The sequence below is a fragment of the Myxocyprinus asiaticus genome, chromosome 44 (genome assembly GCF_019703515.2).
Source record: "Myxocyprinus asiaticus isolate MX2 ecotype Aquarium Trade chromosome 44, UBuf_Myxa_2, whole genome shotgun sequence".
Taxonomy (NCBI): domain Eukaryota; kingdom Metazoa; phylum Chordata; class Actinopteri; order Cypriniformes; family Catostomidae; genus Myxocyprinus; species Myxocyprinus asiaticus.
In genome coordinates this window covers 12,042,129-12,062,749 of record NC_059387.1, presented here as the reverse complement: position 1 = coordinate 12,062,749, position 20,621 = coordinate 12,042,129, and the positions used below count along the sequence as shown (strand labels likewise).

General features: G+C 43.1%; 1 protein-coding gene across 6 annotated transcripts in view; it reads left to right on the top strand.

Annotated features, from left to right (window-relative positions):
• The first annotated feature begins 2,429 nt into the window (after window positions 1-2,429).
• LOC127434716 (E3 ubiquitin-protein ligase HECW1-like) overlaps window positions 2,430-20,621 on the top strand; it is a 129,180-nt gene continuing 110,988 nt past the window's right edge. For 3 of the 6 annotated variants that reach the window (XM_051687635.1, XM_051687634.1, XM_051687630.1), the window contains exon 1: window positions 2,430-2,576. In XM_051687635.1, coding sequence (XP_051543595.1) covers window positions 2,547-2,576 — 30 coding nt within the window. In that variant the 5' untranslated portion in view covers window positions 2,430-2,546. The remainder of the gene's footprint in view (window positions 2,577-20,621) is intronic. The other 3 variants (XM_051687636.1, XM_051687631.1, XM_051687633.1) reach the window with 2 other exon arrangements.

Genomic DNA, 20,621 nt, shown 5'->3' with positions numbered 1-20,621 from the left:
AACTGTATAAATTAAAATCAGAGAGAGAAGAAAAAAGTAAATAACTGCTAGAAAATCATCAGTATATATTGGCTCATCATCCTTGTCTCCTCTTCCTATCTGACACCCAAAGGCGCTCTCGCCAGCACTACAAGTTGTGTAGCACATGCAGCATTGCTGTCACCATTATACATTTTGAAAGTAAAAAGCAGACCTCCGCTTTATTGGAAAGTCCCTAAAGCGCATCTTCTAAACGTCTCCTTATATTGCGCTGCGTGATAACACGGTGAACCTCATATTATTCAATGAATGCCTGTAATTAGCAGGAGCATACAAAGGACCTCCGCTGTCTTCACTAATCCTGAAAGCTTTCATATCGAGAGGAATTGGTGAAAACTAAATATTACACATGCACACCTGATTATGGAAGCAGATTGTGTAAAAGAAAAAGATTGTTCTGCACAAAATTATTGTTAAACAATATGTAAATATGTAGTGAATTAGGTCGAATATTTAAGAAACTTACATTTTTAAACAAATATTAGCGAGGTAAATTACAAATGATTGAAAGTTACTCATAAATATAATGAAATTACAATGACGAGCAGCACTATTCAGTCACATTTCAGCACTGTCACACAGACAGCGACTCTCTTAAGTAGCACTTAAAGCGTGTCCTCGCTCGTTCATGTTAAGTGCAGTTTTGGGAAACGCACGTAATAAATAACGAAAGTTCGTAGAATCGCTTGTGGAAAATGCTCGTAGAAAATGCTCTTAACCGCTAAGATCAATCGTTACTGCAAAACGAGGCCCTGATCCATCACGTAAGAAAGTAGTTCCATGCACAAATGTGCTTTTTTGTGACCGTATTCAGTTTTTCCTCATTTTTGTATTTTATTTACTTGTTCATTGAACTGTTGTATATAAGCAATATTACACTAGCAATCGTGCTATATGGCCCTACATCAGCACTGCTGTGATTACCTATGGCGCTCGGCCTGATGCCGACTCACAGCTGTGCTGATGTAGGGCCATATATCACGTTAGCGAACATACTGTATATACATATACATGTGTATTTCTAAACAGCTGTAGTCTACTTTCAATTCTACTTCTACTTTCTACTTTCAAAAGACAAAATGTGTTTGTTTGTTTTTTTGGTTTGTTTTTTTGTCAGTAAATTCAAAACAATGAAATCAGGAAGTATATAATAACATAAAATATGTTAACCATGATCTGTTCATATACCCTATTTAGGCTTTTACAGTTATCATGTTCAGCAGCTGCTACTCAAACACATAAGTGTCCATTGTGGTGAAAACATATATACAGCTTTTGCACGTTATAATATTAAATTCCAGTTAACACTTTATGTACATTGTCCATGTTACACATATTGCATGTTACAATAACTAACTACAAAATTAATAACAATAACAATATATAGGTATAAGGAACTATATAAAATAATTTCATGACATGTACATGTAGTTTTATTATTATTACTCAGTAATTAATTATGTAAATACACTGTAACATGAACGTTAAAATAAAGTGTAAATACATTTTATTAGTATCAATAAAGGAATTAACTTTTTGTCATCATTTACTCAGTCCCATGTTGTTCCAACCCCTTTTTATTTTCTTTCTTCTGTGAAACAAAAAAATAAATCATTAGGCGTAAAGTCAAAGCTTCTGTTTTTTTATGCAAGGAAAGAGGATGTTGAATTATTCTGTCAAGTGCCAAAAAGGACAAAAAGCACTTTAATGAAATTGCAAATAGGATTTGAGAAATTATCAGGAATATCAGCTTAAATTTTGGCCTGTTACTCACTCAAAGTTATCGTACGGTATCTGAACAAATGGAATATAGAATACTAGTCGTATGGACTTTATAACACTTGAATGGTGCTCTTTCATTTCCTGTTTGGTGCTTGGCTGAAGAAACATCACCATCTGATTTATTTGTATGGAAAAGAGCAACTTCGACATTCTGCCCAACATTTCATTATGTGTTTCATTGTTGACATGCATTTGAGTACATTCTGACAAAATTAGCTTTTTGGGTGAACTATTCCTTTAACAAAGATTATTACATAATATAATGCAAAGTATATCTATAGTAATGTACTTTTAAATAGTTTGAAATGTCACAAAACTTTCATTTACATGTTTATAGATGTTTTAAAGTGCATAAACTAATGATCTGCATTGTATGTTTGTTAATGAATTATTAATTGAAATGATCATGAAATGTAACCAAAGGTTTAATTGGGGGCGTAGTTTATTTTCATTTACATAATTAAAGTTTATCTGGACATGCCAACTACACAAATATAATAAATGGAGCTTGGTGGGAGGAGCCAGGCTGGAGGCGGAGTCAAAGCAGTACGTCCGAGAACCTGAAGGCTGTTGATTGGCTGCTGTCCGTGGTGCTGATGCGGGGAGAGAGTGGCGATCACCGGACCGCGCGTTCTCGGTTGTATGGGGTCGAAATGGTTCTCTACTGGATACTTCTGGACGTGATAAACGCGTTTGGGTTTTAAGCTCGCTGTTGGAGTTGGAGTATGATTCACCGACAGGTCATTCTGTCTCAGGTAGGTTTCATTGTAATTGCTGTTTACTGTCATGTGTGTGCATGCACGTGAAGCGGTTTAGCTGAGCGGTGACGCGAAGTTATTGCTCTGCAAACGCTCTTGAGACATGTAGAGATGTAATTTAGTCAGTTGTGGAGTGCGTGTGTTTTGTTCTAATGAGAATTCTTCATTGGCATCTTTCACACTGTGCGACTGGTGCTAAGAGGAGGTGGTGGAAGAGATCTCTCTCTCCCTCTTTCACTCTGTCTTTGTGCTTCCCTTCAATATAGAAGCACATGACAGGACAGAGTGATGTTGAGGTGTTTTTGAACATGATGCTGTTTACACACTCATTGCACACTAATGTAATCATGGTGATCTGAATTACATGAAAACATATAATATATCAGTAGTGGACTCAGGCTGTCTGTGGGGCAGGGGTGAAAAATTAAATAAAAAGGGCTCCAGCTGCATGTGGTGGGGCACCAGCGCACAGAAATTTGTGATGCATTTATGGTGAAACAGTTCCATAACCCCGGTTATGATTAAAATTGATTTATTATGTGACTCAGATTTTAAGTATAACTACTACACCTCTGTAATAAAAACACACAGGGAACTATTAACTATTTAACCATTTATTTCTCTCTCTCTCTCTCTCTCTCTCTCTCTCTCTCTCTCTCTCTCACACACACACACACACACACACACACACACACACACACACACACACACGTTGGTGCGGCTATCCTTATGAGGACTCTCCATAGACATAATTATTTTTATACTGTATGAACTATAGATTCTATCCCCTTACCCTACCCCTAACCTTAACCCTCACAAAAATACTTTCTGCATTTTTAACTTTTCAAAAAAACATTGTGTAACCTCCCAGCTCACAGACCATTCATCAAACCACCAGAGGGAGCTATCTCCCGAATACTAAAACATTACGAACTACATCTCCCGAAATCCGTGCTTCAGCCATCTTCCATACACCTGTTTCAAGTTTACTCATTTACTCATGTGTATTTAAGCTCTGTTAATGTTCAGACTTATTGCAAAGTGTTGCCAGTTCTATCCTGCCTTACTAAGTGTTTTTCCACGTCACTGTTTGCGTTTTGTGTACCGACCTTGCCTGCCTTTAAGGTTTACGAGTGTGGATTACTGTTTTGGATTTGTTTAACTTTGATTGCTGTTTCCTTGTTTACGACCTCTGCCTGGACTATGATTACACCTTTTGATTACTGTTTGGATTATCTGCCTGTAACTGTTGTTTTATATAATAAACACTCGTACATGGATTCTACTCCTCCGTCTGCTTCAGGTTTGTTACACATCATTTAGTATGGTTTTTAAGCGATTTGAATTATGGGGACAGTAGATATGTCTTCATAAACCACATTTATAGCATAATACCCTTGTAATTACCAGTTTGTAACCTAAAAAATGTCCTTGTTAACCACCCAAACCTGCCTGCACACACACACACAAACACACAAGTGATGTCACTGAGAATGAGCTGTATATTGAGGAGCTTAGTCAGGGTAGAGAGATAGTCACGGTGGTGGAATCAGAGTAGAATTCTTCTTTTGGCCATGTGTTTGTAAATATCAATGACCTCGTTCAGGCCAACTGGGATGTCCATCTCAATGGATAGCAGCAGAAGATCTGAGAGCCTGCCTTTCCCACATCTGTTCCTGAGTTGGGTCTTGATCAGCTTCAGTTTAGAGAATAACTGCTCTACTGAAGCGGTTGTCACTGACAATGTGACATATATTTTGAGGAGCTTAGTCAGGGAAGGGAAAACTGTGTCCACATCGTTGACTTTAAGGCACCTTAGCATAGTTTGTACGTTGCTGGTTGGAAGAGCATAACCATGACCAAGTTTCCACTCCAACCCAACACACGCGGCGGCCCGGGCAAGCATGGCAGTCATCTCGTCGTCAGCCTCAGACTGGGCGGGCCGACCTGAAGGTGGCAGCCCAGTCGAGTCCTCAGCGTCTGACATCGCCAGTATGCTCTCCGATGCAGCGATCGAGCACTCATCCTGCTCCAGAGCTCCGAAAGGGACACTAAGCTGGCCCTGAGGCGAGCTGGTCTCCTCTCGGAACTCGCCGGGGGCAAACAAGCGTGCTGGGGAATGGGAGGTCTGTGGGGATTTACCCGGCGGAGCCGCGCCCATTGAAGCCCCCAAATCGCCTCCAGCGCCAGCTGGGCTGGACTCGTACCCGGAGGCAGAAGGCACGGCGTGGGGGGGCGGCTTCTTCCCTCAGAAGAAGGAAGGCCGCGACCGCAACATTGCTATGGTCATATTCTCGCAATGAGAACATGAACCATCCACGAACGCTGCCTCAGTGTGATTATGACCCAGACATGTGAGGCAGCGCCCATGGCCGTCGGAAGTGGAGAGATAGCGACCGCATCCAGGAATCACACAAAGATGGAAAGGCATCTTGAAAAAGACGCATCTTTAAAAAGACGTTCACGTCAATGTGTTTGCTCTTATAGAGAAAATATACTCTTTGCAGGAATAATCTTAACGCTGTCGAAGCGCCCAGGGGCGTAATCTGCACAGATCTGTGCAGAAGGAGAGGAAAACCGCTGGAATGCGCCATATATCCAACAGCAAACACTTCTTGGGAGGTGAATGGACCGGTAGTGGAAGACATCATGCTTACACACAACCGCTCAGCTCAGAAGAAAAAAATTCTGAATGAGTGTTTGCAAGCCAGCTCCTTTTATACACGTATGTCCGGGGGAGTGGCATGCAAATTCCACTCGCCAATTCTCATTGGCCTTTTCTCAAAGATCTGAGGTGTTTGGGGCTCCCAAGGGCAACCCCAAGTGTCACTACATCGACACAACATCGAGTGAGTGACATAAGGGGGACAGGAGGTTCATAATCTCTAAATTTCCTCCTTTAGGTGGATGGAGATTAATTTTAGTAATAACGGTATCTTATTGTCTTCATATGTTTCTTGTTTCAGTGATCTAGAACTTTGATGTGATGCCACACTGTGTTGAATACTAGAAAAATAGTTTTATAATGCAGTGGGTATTGTTTTACTGGATGTGAGGTTAGGACTGGTTGTCAGAGTTGCCCATGAGGTTGATAAAACAGGCCCATGGTGCAGAGTGGTATTTATCCTCTGGGACATTCATGGGTTTTGAAAATACATTTACACACCCAAGCACACACACACACACACACACACACACACACACACACACACACATATACACGTTGATTTTAATATATTACTAAAGACATCTTATAGAGGTAATGGTTTTTATATGAAGGTATTAATAATTTCTATACTAACTATACAACTATACAAACAAAACTGTCAATATCAGTAGATTTAAAGCAGATTTGGACAATTTATTAGCCTTTTTAACTAGTGAGGGACTGCTGAAAATTTCCCCAAAACCAGACAAATTTACCACAAACCAGCTTTCATCATGTTTCACTATATTAGTGAGGATATTCTCAAAAATTAGGCCCTCTTATAACCAAACCTGTATGCACACGTTTATACACCATATTGCAAATTACTGTTTTTATATAAAGCTACTTATAATTACTACAGACTAACTCCTTAACCCTAATGCACATCCTAACCCTAAACTGAAAAGAAAACTAATGACAACAACAACAACAATAATACTAATACTAATACAAAACTTATTTGCTTTATTTATGAATCATTTTTCAGTTGAAAACATCCCTGGATGTCCCCAAACAGTTTTTTTTATTTTTTTAGTTAATTTCTGGGGACAACTGGAGAAAAAAAAAATCGCTAAAGCACCATGTAAAGCACCTGGTTCAGGTAAGGGTTTAAGTTAAGCTATAGTCTCACACCGCTCCATAAAAATAAACTCTCATCATGTGTACTATGAAAACTTCTTTGCTTCTTAATCGGGTCTGTGGTGCCCAGGCTCTCTCTCTCTTCTACTTGCGGTATGGCTCTATTTATGCCGCTCTCCCCGTGCTCACTGAAATTAGAGACAGGTGTTAGACATAATTTAGCTCAGGTGTAAGCGCCCTTACCGCTTTCTCTCTCTCCGGAGAGATGCTTGACCACGCCCCCGCTGCCACATATCCCCACCGCCCGACTCAGGCCGGGGCGGCATCCGGCCTGCCTACCACTCCCCCCCATTCCTGGAAAGGAAATCGGCGACAGCCATCTGCGCTCCCGGTCTGTGGACCACCTTGAACTTAAACGGCTGAAGAGCCAGATACCAACGGGTGATCCGGGCATTAGTATCTTTCATGCGGTGGAGCCACTGGAGTGGGGCGTGATCGGAACAGAGGGTGAAGGCCCGCCCCAACAGGTAGTATCGGAGGGTGAGGACCGCCCACTTGATGGCAAGACACTCCTTTTCCACGGTGCTGTACTTAGTTTCCCTCAACGAGAGCTTACGGCTAATGTACAGCACCGGGCGCTCCTCCCTCTCCACCACCTGCGAGAGTATGGCCCCCAGCCCCCTGTCTGAAGCATCAGTCTGTAAAACAAAAGGGAGAGAGAAGTCAGGTGAATGTAAAAGCAGCCCCCAACAAAGTGTGGCTTTAACTTGCGTGAACGCCCGCTGACACTGCTCCGTTCATTGGATCAGGTCTGGAGCTCCCTTTTTAGTGAGATCAGTCAGCGGGCTGGTGACGTCCGAATAATTAGGTATGAACCTTCTATAATAGCCAGCCAGCCCCAGGAACTGTCTCACCCCCTTTTTGGTCTTGGGTCTCGGGCAGGTCGCAATCACCGCTGTCTTGTCAATTTGGGGACGCACCTGCCCGTGGCCCAAGTGGAACCCCAGATACCATACCTCCACCCATCCAATCGCACACTTCTTCGGATTCGCTGTGAGTCCCGCTCGGCGTGCGATCTCAGAACCGCCCTCAGATGTTGCATGTGCTGCTGCCAATCATTGCTGTAAATGATTATGTCATCTAAATAGGCAGCGGCGTAAGCTGAATGCGATCTGAGCATTCGGTCCATGAGACGCTGAAACGTAGCCAGGGCCCCAAACAAACCGAACGGAAGTGTCACAAATTGGTGTAATCCAAACGGTGTGGAGAAGGCGGTTTTCTCACGGGAAATTGGTGTCAAGGGGATCTGCCATTAACTCTTCGTCAAATCCAATGTCGAATAAAAACGAGCAGTGCCCAACCGATCGAGCAACTCATCAACTCGAGGCATTGGATACGCATCAAATTTAGACACCGCATTGACTTTTCTATAATCCACACAGAATCGCACAGACCCGTCGCTCTTAGACACTAGAACAACTGGGCTGGACCAGTCGCTGTGGGATTCTTCTATTACCCCTATATCGAGCATCGCATCCAATTCTTCCCGAACGATTTTCTTCTTGTGTTCGGGTAATCGATAGGGGCGGCTACGTACCACGACCCCCGGCTTGGTCTCGATGTGGTGATGGATGAGGTTTGTTCGCCCTGGTAGAGGGGAGAACACATCCGCAAACTCCCGTTGCAACCTAGCAACCTCCGTGAGTTGACTCGGTGAGAGGTGGTCTCTCCGCAAGTGACCGGGGTGAACTGTTTATGTTTTGAATTCACCTCCGGTCCGAGCTCCGCTTTCTCGGGAACTACTGTAGCCAACGTCACGGGAACCGCCTCCCTCCACAATTTCAGGAGATTGAGGTGGTATATTTGACGTGCGCCCCCTCTATCGGTTCGTTTAACCTCATAATAGAGATCTCCCACTCGTCGTGTGACCTCAAAGGGTCCTTGCCACTTGGCGAGTAATTTAGAGCTCGATGTGGGAAGCAATACAAGCACTTTATCTCCCGGTGCAGATTCCCTTAGCTAAGTTCCCCTGTCATACAGTCGGTACTGTCGTTCTTGAGCTTGGAGCAAATTCTCCTGTGTCAGCTGCCCCAAAGTGTGGAGATTTGCTCAAAGATCAAGAACGTACTGAATTTAATTTTTACTGTTTGAAGGTCCCTCCTCCCAGGCCTCTCGCAATACATCAAGCACACCGCGTGGGCGTCGCCCATACAGCAGCACGAATGGGGAGAAGCCAGTGGAGGCTTGCGGGACCTCTCGAACTGTAAATAACGGGGTCGAGCCATTTATCCCAATTTCTAGCATCATCGTGCACAAACTTACGAATCATGTTTTTGAGGGTTTTATTAAATCGTTCCACCAGGCCATCCGTTTGAGGATGGTATACGCTGGTGCGAATTGATTTAATATTTAACAACTCGTACAGTTCACGTAGTGTTCGTGACATAAACGTTGTGCCCTGATCGGTGAGGATTTCTTTCGGAATCCCCACCCGGGAGATTATTTTGAAGAGTGCCTCCGCAACACTGCATGCTGAGATGTTGCGAAGAGGCACTGCTTCCAGATATCGCGTTGCATATCTGTAACCACTAGGACCAATACAAAGCGATGTCCACGTGCTGACCGTTCTAATGGCCCGATGAGGTCCATTCCAATTCTCTCAAAGGGGACCTCGATCAGAGGGAGAGGGCGCAATGGCGCTTTTGGGGTGGCCGGTGGGTTAACCAGCTGGCATTCGCGGCATGCCGCACACCACCTGCGGACATTGCCGCCAATGCCCGGCCAATAGAAATGGGCTATCCTTTCTCCTAAGTGACCTGCCATGGGATTATAATGAGCCACCTGGAATACCATTTCCCAACGGCTCCTTGGAATCAAAAGTTGGGTTGTATCCTCTTTGGTCTGAGTGTCCTGTGTCACTCTATACAACCGCTCATTTATAATTGCAAAATAGGGGTATGAAAGGGCGATGTCAGGCTGGAGTTGTTGACCATCGATAACTCTCACTTGGTCAAAGGCGTGTTTGAGGGTTTCGTCTCACGACTGCTCCAAAGGGAAATCCCCCTCAGGGAATTCCCTGAGAAGGGGAGGGGCTGCAGCCTCTCCCCCTCTCTCGTCATTATGACGTGGAGCTGTCGAGGATGGCCCCAGCTCCGCCTCCCCTGCCAGAGCATCGCACATTGCACATCTCCCTAACTTCATACAGGACCCATCTGCGCAAATTCCCTTTAATAAAGCTCTAAAGTCAGGCCAATCAGTCCCCAAAATCAGCGGATGGGTGAGGCGGGAACTAACCACTCTGTGCTTTTCCCCCGGAATTTAATCGTCAGGGTCACCACCGGATACTTGTGAATATCCCCGTGTACACATTTCACCTTCACCGTTTTAGTTGTGACCAATGCCTCGGGTTGAACCAAGCAGGCTGCCCCCGAACGGGCCGGAGCATACCGGATACCGGTAAGTGTCAAGGGGGGTATTCACCAAGCGTTGGTGGACACCGGGTGTAATCAAACCACTATCCACCAACGCTTGGTGAGTACCCCCCTTGACACTTACCGGTATCCGGTATGCTCCGGCCCGTTCGGGGGCAGCCTGTGGGAGGTCAGAGACCCGCACCACCGTCCCCAGCTCCATCAGAGGGCACTGATCTCGAAAGTGGCCCGGGTCTCCACACCTCCGGCAGGCCGGCCCAGGCGCTACGCCCGCACTTGCGTCGGTGGGTGCCCCCCCCTGAGGGGGAGAGCGGCGGGGGATTGGAATAGGGGAAGGTGTCGCCTCCCACACCCAGGGAACTGGTCTCCGTGGCTGAAGTCCTCCTCGTCTGCGTGGGGCAGGAACGGGACCTGAAGAGAGAGCAGAACGAGAGGAGATAGGGGAGGGGAATGAGACAGGGGGAAGAGAGAGAGAGAGGGAGGGCTCTTCCGCCCTCAGGATCGCCGCCATGTGGTCCTCCGCAAGCCGGATAGCTTCCTCCAGCGATGCCGGGCGGTGGCACTGGACCCACTCCGCCGTCCCTTTTGGCAGTTGATGTACTAATTGCTCCAGTACCACCTGGTCGATGATCGCGTCGACGCTGCGGTCCCCCGCTAGCAACCATCTTCGGCAGGCGTCGCGGAGCCGTTGGGCGAAGGCAAACGGGCGGTCAGAGTTCTCCAACTTCAGGCTTCGGAAGAGCTGACGACTTTCTTCCGGACTCCGACCAACCTGTTGCAGGATGGCTTTTTTTTAAGTCTCCGTAGGCCAGGAGGCTCACCGCTGGTAGTTGTTGAGCCGCGAGTTGGGCTTCCCCGGACAGTAGCGGTATGAGTCGGGCCGCCCACTGGTCGAGCGGCCAGCCCCAGATCTCAGCGGTGCGTTCAAAGAGATTCAGGAACGCCTCTGGGTCATCCGCCGCCCCCATCTTTTGTAACGCAGGCGGGGGTAACGGCGTGTGGGTGTCCGGGGTCGCGGCTGGGGATGCCTCCTGGCTGAGAAGGCTCCGGATCGCCTGTCGGTCCTCTGCTTGAGCGCGCATGAGCTCCTCAAACCGGCGGTCTTGATCTTGCTGGAGCTCAAGCAGGGATTGCTGGTGGCTCTGATGTAGGCCAGCGAGGGCTTGGAGGATCTCCGCCAACTGGGAGGACTCTACGGGGCGACTTACATCCATCTTTAACCAAACTTTAGTTCCCGGGTTTCGGCACCAGTGTGAAGAGGAGGCGAGAAGCAGCTTTCCTGATTCAGGTAAGGGTTTATTTTCTCTCTGTAGTACAATTGCAGCCTAAGAGTCTTTACTTTATTCACTAAGTTAAGCTATAGTCTCACACCGCTCCATAAAAATAAACTCTCATCATGTGTACTATGAAAACTTCTTTGCTTCTTAATCGGGTCTATGGTGCCCAGGCTCTCTCTCTCTTCTACTTGCGGTGTGGCTCTATTTATGCCGCTCTCCCCGTGCTCACTGAAATTAGAGACAGGTGTTAGACATAATTTAGCTCAGGTGTAAGCACCCTTACCACTTTCTCTCTCTCCGGAGAGATGCTTGACCATGCCCCCGCTGCCACACACCACTTCACATATCATTAATGTTAACTGCATGACGCTGTGCACAGTTTAATACACATTTATTTAAAAATGGCCTTTTCTCTAGTCCATATCTAACTTAGTCAGAAAAAAAAAAGATGAAAATAGTTTGTCTTTTCTAAAAGCTGCTCATGATGGCTTTTAATGGGAAAACACACAGTGTGCCAGAAGGAGCGGACATTAACTTCATAAGCTCTCCTTATGAGTGTTGACCTATATATACTGCAGTCCCTCTCATGCACGAGTGCTGTCACGCTTCACTACATTCTCTTGCTCCAGAGAGAGGGCTCTCCCAACATGTCTCATTCACATTATGACCCTGTTTTATCCAGCAGCCTGTGAAAAGCTACTGCTGTTACTTGAAAAACTAAGGAGACCAGGGACAGTTATAATATTTCCCTTCATAACTTGCAGACTACTACAAATATACCTGTCATTTATTTGTGTCAAGAGTAATTGTGCCATTAATAGACTTGTAATGAAGACTAGATCATAATATTGAATTTATAAAAGGTCAGGATGTTATAATTGCCCCCAAACAGTGTTACAGTTTTTTTTTACACACTATATCTCAAATAAGAGTATGCCTCAAAGTAGTAAAATTATGTCTAATATATTTCTTATAATATTATTATTATATTGCCCAAAACGAGAAGCTGTGAGATTTTGTTGTTGTTTGTTGAAAAAAGAAAAAAAAAAGAAAAAAATTTGCTTGTTAGTTAAATATTAGGGTTAAGGTTCATTAATATTTCTTGAACTCTTAAACTCTTTTGATCTTTGGCCAATTCTCCATTTGCTTTCCATTCATTCAGAATTGATCTGTAGATGTGATGGCTAAATAAAGGATACACCAACAGATAGCTAATTTTTTGGTCCTTATTCTAGTATCTCACAAATGCCAAGGTTACCAGAGGCTTCTGTATATATATATTTAACATAATATTATTTTAATTGTCTTTGTATTGTCCTCTGTGGATCTCTGTTGTCAAATCCATAGTGGATTGTTTCTGGTTTTGCATAATATTTTACATTCAGACTGCCTAGGTAAAATAAAAGACTGATATGTGCTTTGTAAAAAATAGTCAAGAAGGTCTGTGAAATAATAGATGCTTTTAATCTGTTGGACTATGATCCACCCTCAACACCATTGGCTACAAATGAAAAAGGCCTCTGGGTGTGTGGCAAGACTAGTTAAAGATGTTCAGTGTTGGGGAGTAGTTAACTACAAGTAGCGATGCTGCTAACTTAACTACATTTTTCAGTAGCTTGACAGTAGCACAGCTGCTTTTAAAACAGTGTAGCTTTTCCAGTAGCAAACTACTTTTTCCGCAAGTAGCAGTGTATCGTGACCAAATGCTACATCATGCTTTGGTCAGATTATAACTAATTGCTAGCGTATTCTAGCTGCTGCTCAGAATCAGGCAGCATCTTTCTTCTTCTTCCTTTGTAACGGCTGATCACAAACTAAAATACTGCATTACTGCCATCTACTGGAAGCTTATTATGGATCACGATAGGAAGAGATTGTCTGATGTTGATGTAAAGCGACCGACCACACTTTGTTTACTTTTACAAGATGTACAAATTGATAGAAGAACACCATTCTATTCTATGAAACAAACAGAGTATTAGACACTTTAGCCGCTTTTCCACCATTGGGCCAAACGGTTCTGAGCACGGTACGGAACGGTTACAGTAGCATTTCCACTGGAGCACAGTTATAAACCGTTCTTGGCCCAGAATTCTCGGCATGGTTACCAACCGTACTCAGCCATGCTCAACCATGCTGGTAGAATGGCTTTAGTACGTTGCAACCCGTTTAGTGTATCTTCATAATTTTATTATGATGGTTTAACTAGTACTGTAGCCTACATTTGTTTATCTACATGCCTTTTTCGTCAGGGAAGTAGATTACTAGCTCATTTAAACACAAAATTCATCAATATATATATACTATTTTCATTTAATGCTTAATACTTTGTCAATAAATATCCTTTCAAGCTAGTCTGGGAATGTAGTAGGACTGGTCAGTATGGGAAGGAGGAAGCGAGGTTCAAGTAAGTTCAACTCTTTATTCTCACACAATAATGACTCAAAGGTAGCTTTCTTCAAACACACTAATGCGCCGCACTGCTGTGCATCACTCTCTCTCCCTCGGCTCTGGCGTGGGCTCCTCTTATCCACACAGAACCGGACCAACCCATCACTCTTAGGAACCAGCACTACCGGGCTCAGTATCCTATCTCAAGCATTGCATCCAATTCTTCCTGTTCCACTTTTTTCTTGTGCTCGGGAAGTTGGTAGGTATGAGTATGTAGGGCCTTGGCCCACTTAAAATGGCAGCAGAGACCACATGGCCCTTTGTTCTATGATCAAAAGGAGAGACATTGAACTCAGTTTCCCAGGATCCTTCACAAATTCACAACTGGATGCGAAGTCCCGCCCATGGACCCAGTCTCAAACGCCATTGGTCCAGCGGCCTACGACCGATGACGCCATCTCGTCAACAAAACCCGCGGACAGATGAATTTCGGCCTCTCTGTGCTAAGCTCTGCCTGGCTGTTAAGGGACATCTGTACTGTGCACTTACTGAAGGAGTTTTCCCTCCGTTTGGACTGAGAACAAAGAGACCACGTTTTTCTAACCTCACCATTTGTCCACGGTAGAGTAAGATTAACTTAGCTTTGTTCAAGTCTTATAGTATACTTATATCAACCGGTTCAGTTTCACTGTAAAGCAACAGTGAATTTATTTTGAAAAACGGAAAGGCGACCAGTTTCCCTTCTCCCTCTTTTTCATTCAATGTTGACTACTTTCTGCATTCTTCTCCATCGCTGGATCCGAAGAATAAAGCAGAGACGCATCTTTTCGCTGACGAGCGTAAGACAAGGAACCATCCAGACCATTTCTCCTGACCGCTCAATGCAACAGGAATTCCAACGGACAACCCTACTGAAATCACACAGGATTTCCCAAGTAAGGCTTGATATCTGGGCAGATTTAGTTTAGAAACTGTGATTTTTTTTTCTTGTGAATCTAAATCGTATTTTTGATTCTAAATGCTGATGTTTTGAGTATATTTTTGTATGTTAAACTCTGCTCGCTGCTTCGAGTTGGGAGATTTGTTTTAGTTTCTTTTGGGGTTACGTTTGTTTTGTTGAGTGATCTGAACTAGTAATTCAGTCCCGCTGTTACGAGCGGTTACCCTTCATTAAACTGCATGCACTTTTCCTCTCTCTCTCTCACTCTCATTCTCTCTCTCTCACTGATATTCATTGAGTGAGCGGCGCCTCGGTTTGTGATCGACTCAGGCTGGTGAACCAAATTCTCCCGCCTGTTTCGTCAGTTCCTTTGTGTGTCCGCTCATTTCCATCCGCACGTGGGATCAGCTCCATTTTGGACTTAACCCTCCATTTTGAACCTGATCCTCCATTTTGATTCCTTTGTTACCACACCTGGACACACACACACACATACACACACACACACAGTAGCATATAGCTCCACTGTTTGTTTAGGATTTCCTTGATTTTTATTTTTGGATTATATTTGGATAGTATTGGCTGTGTTCACTGGCTGGCGAACCAAATTCTCCCGCCTGTTCCGTCAGTTCCTTTGTGTGTCCGCTCATTTCCACCCGCACGTGGTATTAGCTCCAGTTTGGATTTAACCCTCCATTTTGAACCTGATCCTCCATTTTGATTCCTTTGTTACCACACCTGGACACACACACACACACACACTCCACTAGCATATAGCTCCACTGTTAGTTTAGGATATCCTTGATTTTATTTTTGGATTATATTCGGATAGTATTGGCTGTGTTCACTACTGCTTGATTATAATAAATCTTGTTATATTATAATAAGTACTCCAGTTTGTTTTTGTTTGAATGTTGTGTTGAAGCCAACCTCTGCCACGTGAAGAACTCCCAAGTTACCTCAGAGTACTGTTATGTTATTGGTGTTAGAAACTAACTGTAACTAGATTACTATTAGATTTGTATACCAATAATTTAACTAGTTTTTCCCCTTGTTGATTATTTTGATTAACGATTAAGATACTCAACCTACAGGGTAGATTTTGTTTTATGAGACTCAATCAGTAACTTGCTATCATTTTTCTCTTTTCAAAGAGTGGTGCCCCGAGAATAGAGTTTAATGAATTAAATTCTATTTAATTACTATTTAGTTATTTAATTGTTATTTGATTATTCCATAATTAATAACAATTAATTATTGATTATTTCTGGAAAATAGTTTGAGTTAAATTCTATTTAGTTATTTAATTGTTATTTGATTATTCCATAATTAATAACAATTAATTATTGATTATTTCTGATAGTAAAACTGATTTAAACAACCAGTAGCACCTACAAGTACGTACCACTACCCCGGGCGTAGTCTCAATGTGGTGCTGTATGAGGTTTGTATGACCAGGTAGAGGCGAGAACACATCTGCAAATAATTTCTGCAATTTAGCCACATCTGCTAGTTAAGATGGTGAGAGGTGGTCTCCACAAGTGACCGGGGTGAGATGATTGGCTTTTAAGTTCACCTCTGGCGCGAGCTCCGCTCTCTCCGGAACCACCATCACCAACATCACAGGGACCGCCTCCCTCCATAATTTCAGGAGGTTGAGATGGCATATTTGACATGCATCACCTCTCTCTGTTCGTTTTACCTCATAATCGAGATCTCCTACTTGTCGTGTGATCTCAAAGGGCCCTTGCCACTTAGCGAGTAATTTGGAGCTCGAGGTTGGGAGTAATACAAGCACTTGTCTCCCGGTGCAAATTCCCATGGCCAAGCTCCCCTATCATACAGCCGGCTTTGGTGTTCTTGAGCTTGGAGCAAATTCTCCTGTGTTAGTCGACCCAAAATGTGGAGTTTTGCTCTAAGATCAAGAACGTACTAAATTAAATTTTTACTGTTTGAAGGTCCCTCCTCCCAAGCTTCCTGCATGACGCCGACGTCCATACAGCAGCTCGAATGGGGAAAACCCTGTGGAGGCTTGGGGGACCTCTCGGACTGCAAATAACAGGGGTTCGAGCCACTTATACCAATTTCTAGCGTCCTCATGCACGAACTTACAAATCATATTTTTCAGGGTTTTATTAAATTGTTCCACCAACCCGTCTGTTTGTGGGTGATAAACACTGGTGCGAATCGATTTAACACCCAATAATTTGTACAGTTCACATAGTGTACATAAAAGTAATGCCTTTCTTTCATAATCCCCACTCGGGACATAATTCTGAAGAGTGCCTCCGCAACACTGCTTCCGGATATCGTGTTGCGTAATCCACCAGAACTAACACAAAGCGATGTCCACGTGCCGTCCATTCTAATGGCCCAATGAGGTCCATGCCAGTTCTCTCAAAGGGGACCTCGATTAATGGTACAGGGCACAATGGCGCTTTTGGTGTGGCCGGTGGATTCACCAACTGATATTCACATCATGCCGCACACCACTTGCGAACATCTCCGTGTATGCCCGGCCAATAGATTCGATGGTTTCATGTTTTTTCTCACCCTAAGTGACCCACCATTGGATTATGATGAGCTGTCTGCAATAGCATTTCCCGACGGCTCTTCAGTATCAACAACTGGGTTGTATCTTCTTTTGTCTGAGTGTCCTGCGTCACATCATACAACCTATCTTTAATAATTGAAAAATACAGATGTGTGAGTGTAACGTCTGGCCGGGGACACTGACCATCAATCACTTTCACTTGATCAAAGGCGTGCCCAAGGGTCTCGTCTCACGACTGCTCCAGAGGGAAATCCCTTGCAGGTAATCCTCTAAGGGCTGGGGAAGCTGAGACTTCCCCCTCCCTTACGTCATCCTGACGTGGAGCTGATGTAGATGGTCCTAGCTCCGCCTCCCCAGCCAGCGAGTCACACCGATACACTTTGTCACAGGACCCATCCACACACATGCCCCTCAATAAAGAAGTAAATTCTGCCAATTCATTCCCAAAATTGGTGGATACTATGTTTTTGTTCAATAGGAATGTTTAAGTGAGGCAAACCAACTAATATCACAAAACATCACAGAATTAGTCAAATCCATTGCTAATTTAGTCAAACATCCACTGATGTTTGTGCTGTTGAAATAAATAACTAATGCGATTTCAAACTTTAAACATTGTGAGTAAACATTGTGAGTTTAAAATTTTATCCAAAATGCAGTATAATGACATATATGATGGGGACATGACACTGTACTGCATAGGAATGATCCAAATGCATATATTTGATTAGGGTCCACTCTGCTTTCAAAAGTGAATCGCTCTCATTGGATTTGCACCAGCAGTGTCAGTGGGTTATAGGGCATACCTGAGCTTAGTGCACCCGTGCGTGCAGTGTCTTTCTGTCCTGCTGGGAATGTAGCACACTACGAGCACTGTGGTGGTCCTACATCTGCATTCTGTGCAGCTTCCAGCACATTCAGGTCTCCAGAGCATGACATACACCCAGCATGACAAAGCTGCAACTCACATGTGGGTAATTTATCATTCTAGATGAATGATATCAAAGTGTGTAATATTTTACAACCCAAACAACTGTGAATTTCCCTTATAAAAAATAAGGAAATATATTATTTAAAATATTCTGTAATTATATTCATATACCATGGTTTTTACATGGTACTCTAAAGTTGCATCAATGAATACCATAGTACTTTTTTTGTTTTTTTTGTTTGTTTGGTTGGACCTCTCTCTCTTTCTGCATTAAATAGTAGCAGTAAAATGAGACAGAGAGGGAAAGCATCTTGCTGATTGAACTGCCAACATTGCATAGTTTTACATAATTAGACTTTCTACTATAGTATCTCAGAAAGGAACAGTCAAACTGCCCCACGGTCAACATAGCATTTCACCTCATATTCTCTTAATGTGACCTTATGAGGGTGTTTGACATTTAAACATGGAATTTTAAAAATAATTATTCATAACCATTTTCAATTCAAAGACACGATAACATTTCACAATTAATGTAAATTGTATGTAGTTTTACAGTGTGGGGCAATAACATACAACATATAACTTGCACAAGTGTGACAAAGTGCATTTTTAAAGTTACTATGCTTTCTAAGTAAAAGCTGAAATGTGTCATTTCTGTGCCATTAGCACCACCAAATAGAATTGCAAAAATAATGACTGCTTTCAAACAGGTTTCCCAAACAATCCCCCTGTCTTCTATGGCTAGACAAATAGCCCCGCCCCAAGCTACCACCATTGGTTTAGCCAGTGTTTGCTGTCATGCCATTGGTTATGCCAGTTGGGCTAGCAGCATTCTCAAATAAACTGCAAACAGCTGTTTTAATAGCACCACAGAGTCACTGTGTTTTGGAACGATTTGTGTTGTGAAAAGCGCAATACAAATGAATTGACCTGAATATGAATAGCTTAGTTTTTCAATTAGTAGCTGCAGATATTACAATCTCAGCTCAGAATTCTGGATGGATCCTAGATAGTTTGACAACTGGTTTCAAATTCCAGTTCTGTACATTCTACACTGTTTTTGATTAACAATATAAACATGTACACACGTTTACTATTTGTTATCTATAGCCCTTTTCGGATGGGATTAGTTTTCCGGACATATGTCTGTAAATTAATTATTACTGCAGATGTCTGTAATATTTACCGTCAATTTGCACAGGATAAGCGATGTCTGTAAAAATCACAGAGATGGGTGTCTACTGCATTTACACACTGCTGTCAAGTGTAACTGACCTATTAGAAAGTGTATACTGTGCTGACTAATTATGCAGGAAATAGTAAACATGATCATATAAGCCTACTGTATCTGGGATTGATTATAAGAAGAAATTGATTGGAATATCTGGCTAAATACAACAGAACTGGTGTAATTAAGCCTAATCCTACATTACACTCTCGAATTAAAAATATAGACAAATCCGTTCACTATTTCTCCCTCCGTAATATATGTTCCGAAATGCAGGACTCAATTTCCCGCACTCACCCTGCTCAAATCATAAAAGATGATGTGCTTGTTTACCTTTCTAATTATCCTTACCAAAAGAAAACATGATCGTTTCTTTCTCTTTTACATGGGTAAATAAACACTTGACAACATAAAATGATTGAGAACAAAATGCATCAAATACAACACTCCAACACTCTGAGAACTTAAAAAACAGATACATTTAAATGCCTCAAGGGCTGGAAAGTGCTGATTTTTACCAACCTTTAAATTTGCATAGGATTAATATTACCAGGGGTTGTTTTTACAGGGCATTTTATAGTAGGTGTAATTTTAATGGCGTGGGAATGCGCACTCATTAAAAAGTCCGGAAAAATTACTGATATGACCGATTCACACAGGATTAAAATGACTGGGAAGCTCTGGTAATTATTACATTACCCCACGTCCCCATATACATCTAATCCCAGCCGAATAGGGCATCTATGCATGGCACGCTGAACATGTGGACACCCATAAGTTATTCAATTTTTACACAATCACCATTATCACATATTCTGGTATTCATTTTTAGAAAAATATGAATAAAGACAGAGCTGCTGATTGTTCCTCACTTCATTGCTATTTCTACTAGCGTTTTTTCAGAATGATCTATGCTGATGAGGGAGAATTGTCGACAGCATTAGATCATGGAAATACAATTGGCTTCCAATCAGTCCATGTAACAACAACTGTGAATCTCAGTTAAGTAATGTGGAGAGGAATGACCAGGACTGAGATATTATTTTTTGTTAGCTATCATGCTCATATAATGTTGGCATTGGGAGCATTTGCCCTGTGTCACACAATATCAAAATCAAATTTTCCATTTTCCATTGTTTGGGGATCAGTGTTTTCTCTACAAATCCATACATGGATGTAAGGGGGTTCCGTGGAAAGGAGGAGGCGAGAACCGGCTTGACAACTTAAATAATAATTGAATAAACAACTTAAACAAAAACACACAACTATAAACACACAGTACAGCTGCCTGTCATTCTCTCTCTCTCGAACTGTCGTCCCCGGCCGCCTTTATCCCTCGCGTGCCCCATCAGGCTGATTGGGGACCGGGCGTGCGTCATTCCAGCCCGGCCCCGCCCTCCTCGGCTCTACAATGGATTATGGTGGATGAACGATGCTGTGTTGAGCCTGTGGGAATAGCAGTGTTAGCTGTAGTGTTGGATTATATGTTGATTATTCACC